At 36.6% G+C, this 5,583-nt stretch overlaps 1 protein-coding gene across 1 annotated transcript; it reads left to right on the top strand.

Annotated features, from left to right (window-relative positions):
- Nucleotides 1-249: 249 nt before the first annotated feature.
- Nucleotides 250-1,785, top strand: LOC127123581 (uncharacterized). The gene is made up of 2 exons (XM_051053786.1): nucleotides 250-265; nucleotides 479-1,785. The coding sequence occupies exons 1-2, from the start codon at nucleotides 250-252 to the stop codon at nucleotides 1,783-1,785; spliced, it is 1,323 nt and encodes a 440-aa protein (XP_050909743.1).
- The last annotated feature ends 3,798 nt before the right edge of the window (nucleotides 1,786-5,583 follow it).

Here is a 5,583-nt window from a genome sequence, read left to right as displayed (position 1 = left end):
TTGGTCAGCATTTATTCTATCCAAAAATAATTACAACAAAAAAATTGGCTTTCCACATTCTCATCGTGAAAAATTAGATGCAAATTAAATTTCCCTCTATTTTTTTTATACATCTTCCCACCAAATTTTAAAAACCAAAATAATCTTCCCACCAATTTTGGTAGTATATTTGTCTTTTTATATAAAGAGAGTTGGTGTTTCATTTCAATCATACTAGAAATTTAGTTTTCATCTACTAGAATTAAGTCCATGGCAGATGAAAATGGTGAGCAATCTCTTTATATATTGATTACTGTGTGACACGTTAATATACTTGGCTAACATATATAGTTATATGCATGGTAATATACATGATGATATCCATTAATATATTTATACACTACCATTTTTCTTTTAGTTTTTTATTAATTTGATTGAGCAACACATATATGAAAGTCCACTGTGTGTTTTGATTATACGTTTTGATGATTTATTGCAGAGTCGGTGATAAGTGAAAGTTCTAAAAAACGGGGTTTCCTGAATAACGAAGATAGAAAGGCTATATGTCAAATATTGCTTTGCTCTAGTGATGCTAATGGAAATCTAATTGGAACTGGAGTAGTAGAACGGGTAGCGGCATCATACAATGTTCATAGAAGTGTTATTTATCGCATATGGAAACAATTAAAGGACACAGGTAATGTTTGTCATAATAGAACACAAAATTGTGGAAGGAAACGAGTTCAATTAGATTTGGAGTTAATGCGTCAAGTTCCATTATCAAAACGGTCAACCTATCGATCTCTCGCTTGTGCTCTAAATATTCCTAAGACATCATTGGTAAGGTTGCATAAGGTCGGAGTGATACGACGGCATACAAACACACTTAAGCCTTATTTAAAAGAGGATAACATGATTGCTCGTTTAAGGTTTTGTTTGTCGATGATTGACAAAAATAGCTTACCTCATGATCCGAAGTTTATTTCTATGCATAATATTGTGTTCATCGATGAGAAGTGGTTTTATATTACCAGGAATAAAGTTACTAATTACTTGCATGTGGATGAAGAAGAGCCACATAGAACCTGTAAAAGCAAAAATTTTATAAGTAAAGTTATGTTCTTATGTGCAGTAACTAGACCAAGGTTTGACAATGAAGAAAATGAGACATACTCTGGAAAAATTGGTATATTTCCTTTTGTGTATGAACAACCCGCAAGAAGGAGTAGTGTCAACAGAGTTGCGGGGACAATAGAAACAAAGCCTATAGCTTCTGTTACAAGAGAGGTGAACAAAGCATACTTGATCAATAAAGTTCTACCTGCCATTGAGAACATGTGGCCAAGAGAAGATGTAGGGAAGAAAATCTTTATTCAGCAAGATAATGCAAGGTCACATATTAGTAAAGATGATCCGAATTTTTGTCGTGCGGCAAGTGAAAGTGAGTTTGATATTCAATTGACATGTCAACCCCCTAATTCACCAGATTTGAATGTCTTAGACTTAGGCTTTTTCAATGCCATTCAATCTTTACAGCAAAAGGAACCGGTAAAGTCAATTGATGAGCTTGTTGGTGCAGTTCAAAAAGCATTTGATGAGTTTTCTACTGTGCAATCCAACAAAATTTTTAGCACTCTTCAATCATGCATGATTGAAATAATGAAGATAAATGGATCTAACAAGTATAAAATTCCCCATATGAAGAAAGACATGCTATATAAACAAGGTGGCATACCGGTTCAAATGAGTTGTGATTCTTCACTGGTACAAGAAGTCACTGAATATCTTCAAAATTATGATTCTTAATTTTTTCTTTTACATGGAATGCAATATTATAAGAATATTTAATGATACTGCAATATTATAAGAATATTTAGTAGTGTTATTTTTTGGAACGTTATATATACTGCATGCTTTTTAAGAATTTCCAACTATATACTTCATTCTTATCATTACTATGTTCTATTCTAAAAAAATCTATTTTTATTAAAAAAAAACAACAATAGCAGTAACATATGAAAAACAATAGAAATAAGGTACTACTCGTTAATTATCACAAACTGCATCGTCAAAACAACACTCCATGGCACAAACTGCAAATGTTTCGACAGACTATATTTTGGTTCATAGTGCAAAACAACACTCCATGGCACTTGCAGTTCATTTTCATAATTATATTCTATTCTAAAAATTCAATTTATATTAAAAGAAAACAACACAGTAGTAAAACAATAGAACAAAAGTTACTCATTAATCATAACAAACCGCGTCGGCAACTTTCGAAACCGTTTTATCGCGATCATTTTTGCGGTAACAAACCATTTCTTAAAACCATAATCATAATTCATAACATTTACATTACATTAGATTCCATAGAAATATATTTTGAGCACATTCATAGCCTCATTCCTCAAAGCTTCACGTACATGGTCGAAGCCATCTTCTTCTTCCTGTTTAACATTGCTATTTTCTTCTGCTTCTTTTTCTTCCTGCTTAACACTATTATTTTCTTCTGTTTTTTCTGCTTCTTTTTGGTGCCATGTTTTAAGCTTCTTTCTAATCACTGGTTGTCTTCCTTCTTCCTCACTCTCGATATCCGATTCTTCAACAATATCGCTACCTTCGTATGGATCCTCAGTGTTGGGGAACCTATTCAAATCAGAATTTTGTTTCACTTTTCTTTCATGAGATTTTTCAATCTTGCTTTCATAGGTGTGATGAGAGTTCATACTCATGGTTTTCTTTGAAATATGAGTAAGATACTCGTAGTAGTTCCCTCCTTTATAACCAGTGGGAATTTTTTTCCCTCCAAATCATTAATATCAATGGAAACTGAATAGGTTTGGCTTTAGATACCCATTATGTGTATGGGGAATATACATAGCACGTTCTTTTCAAAACATTAATGCCCAATGAATAATAAATATTGCATTTTGTTTACTAAGGGTATAAATGAGATTTCTCAATTAATAAAATTTAATTTTATAATGTGTCTCTTATAAAAAGGACCAAAAGAAAGTTACAATTTGTCTCTTACAAATAGGAACGGAGGTAGTATATATTTGATAGGATCCATCTTAGAAATCAATAAAGTGGTATGATTCAACATATACTGTCTTAGTCGGCGAGCAGCCCAAGCCAAAGCACAACAAGTTTTCTCAAGCAGTGAGTATCTTGTTTCACAGTCGGTAAACTTTTTGCTAAGGTAGTATATGGCGTGCTCTTTTCGACCAGACTCGTCATGTTGCCCCAACACACACCCCATTGAACTTTCTAACACGGTCAAATACATGATTAGAGGTCTTCCTTCAACTGGGGGCATCAAAATCGGAGGTTCTTGGAGATACTTCTTGATTTTGTCAAAAGCTTCTTGACATTCATCATTCCATATCATCTCTTGATTCTTTCTCAGTAATTTGAAGATGGGTTTGCAGGTAGCAGTCAAATGGGAGATAAATCGGGCAATGTAATTCAAACGTCCCAAGAAACCTCTGACTTCTGTATCTGTACGAGGAAATGGCATTTCTTGAATAGCTATCACCTTAGCCGGGTCAACCTCAATTCCTTTACTACTGACAACAAAGCCCAAGAGTTTACCGGATCTTACTCCAAAGGTGCATTTGTTCGGGTTCAATCTCAACTTGTATTTCTTCAACCTCTCAAACAGTTTGTATAAATGATCGAGATGTTCTTCTTCAGTATGAGATCTGGCTATCATGTCATCCACATATACCTCTATTTCATGATGGATCATATCATGGAACAAAACCACCATAGCGCGCTGGTACGTTGCCCCTGCATTCTTTAAACCGAATGGCATTACTTTATAACAGAAAGTGCCCCATTGCGTCACAAACGTAGTTTTCTCCATGTCCTCAGGTGCCATCTTAATCTGGTTATAACCCGAGAATCCATCCATGAATGAGAATACCTTGTGTTGAGCGGTGTTATCCACCAGAACATCAATGTGCGGAAGTGGGAAGTCATCTTTGGGACTCGCTTTATTCAAGTCTCTGTAATCTACACACATTCGCACCTTACCATCCTTCTTTGGCACTGGTACCACATTAGCAACCCATTGAGGATAAGAAGTAACAGCCAGAAAACCTGCATCGAATTGTTTCATAACCTCGGCTTTGATTTTCTTAGACATTTCAGGACGCATGCGACGAACCTTTTGCTTAACAGGACGACAATCTTCCTTCATCGGCAAACGATGCACTACTATATCAGTATCCAGTCCTGGCATGTCTTCATAAGACCAAGCAAAAATCTCTATATAGTCATGTAACATCTGAATCAACCTTTCTTTGACACTGTTTTCCAAGCCGGCTCCTATTTTGACTTCTTTCTTGTCTACTTTGGTACCCAGATTTACAGTCTCAATTGATTCCTCATGCGGCTGTATAGTCTTTTCCTCTTGCAGTAACAGTATGGCAAGCTCTCCAGGTACTTCACAATCTTCCTCACTTCCATCCTCGGCTTGGTAGATCGGATTTTTAAAGTCATAATGAACAGTAGCAGAATTATTATCAACAGGATCCAGAGTGGATATGGATCTGCAATTTGTTACGTGAGTGTGTGTAAGAAAGCATAGCTTGTTTGAAAAGATGACAGGAAAGATAAAGAGCGCAATATTTGAATGCAAAAAGTCCATTGATTTATTGAATGTGAATATGCTTATGAAAATGACAAAACCCTTAACAAATTAGCTATTTGTGCCCCGGGTATAGGCACAATGCTTTAAGAAGTTCAATTGTAAAAACTAAAAAGTTTGCAACACTAAAATAGACAATAACAATTACTCCTGACTAAAGGAAATCGGGATAGTGTCTTCAGCCTTCCAATTATTGAGTCCGTCACAGATTGTTGGGAAAATCCAGCTATCCAGGTCGCAATCGCTATCAGCATCTTCTACAGCATTAATCTGATCTTTGGACTATGTTTTCAGAGCTAAAACCCCAGGCCAAATCTATCAGACTTGTACGGTACATTGATCAGTTGACCCCAGCCAGTACGACCACCATCTTCAACCACGGCTTGAGCATCTTTCAGAGAAATCATAGCAGGAGGAGCACGAATAACCTTGGGCACACGGGAAGTTGGCTTAAGGACAGGACTAGTCGGAGGAACTACTTCAAATGACTGAGAAGGAGTCTCAACGAGTTCACCATCCATCTCGACGTATCTGAAGGTATGCACACTACTGACAATATACTCTTCTTCTCCACACACAGTGACAATCTTACCCTCTATTGGATACCTCAGCTTCTGATGGAGAGACGAAGCCACAACACTTGCCTCATGAATCCAAGGGCGTCCCAGCAAGCAGGAATAGGCAGGACGAATGTTCATTACGTGAGAGGTAGTGTTGAAGACTTAAGGTCCTATCTTGATAGGGAGAACCACTTCACCATGGACAACACTCTTCGCACCATCGTAAGCACGCACCACAACGTCACTAGGCTTCAGTTCAATGCTTTTACAGTCAAGTTTATCGAGCACAGCTTTCGGTAGCACATTCAAAGAAGAGCCATTATCGATCAACACATGAGCCAAGGTGATCCCCTTACACTCAATGGAGATGTGCAGAGCTTTGTTATG

The sequence above is a fragment of the Lathyrus oleraceus genome, chromosome 2 (genome assembly GCF_024323335.1).
Source record: "Lathyrus oleraceus cultivar Zhongwan6 chromosome 2, CAAS_Psat_ZW6_1.0, whole genome shotgun sequence".
Classification (NCBI taxonomy): Eukaryota; Viridiplantae; Streptophyta; class Magnoliopsida; order Fabales; family Fabaceae; genus Lathyrus; species Lathyrus oleraceus.
This window is presented reverse-complemented; position numbering and strand designations above follow the sequence as displayed.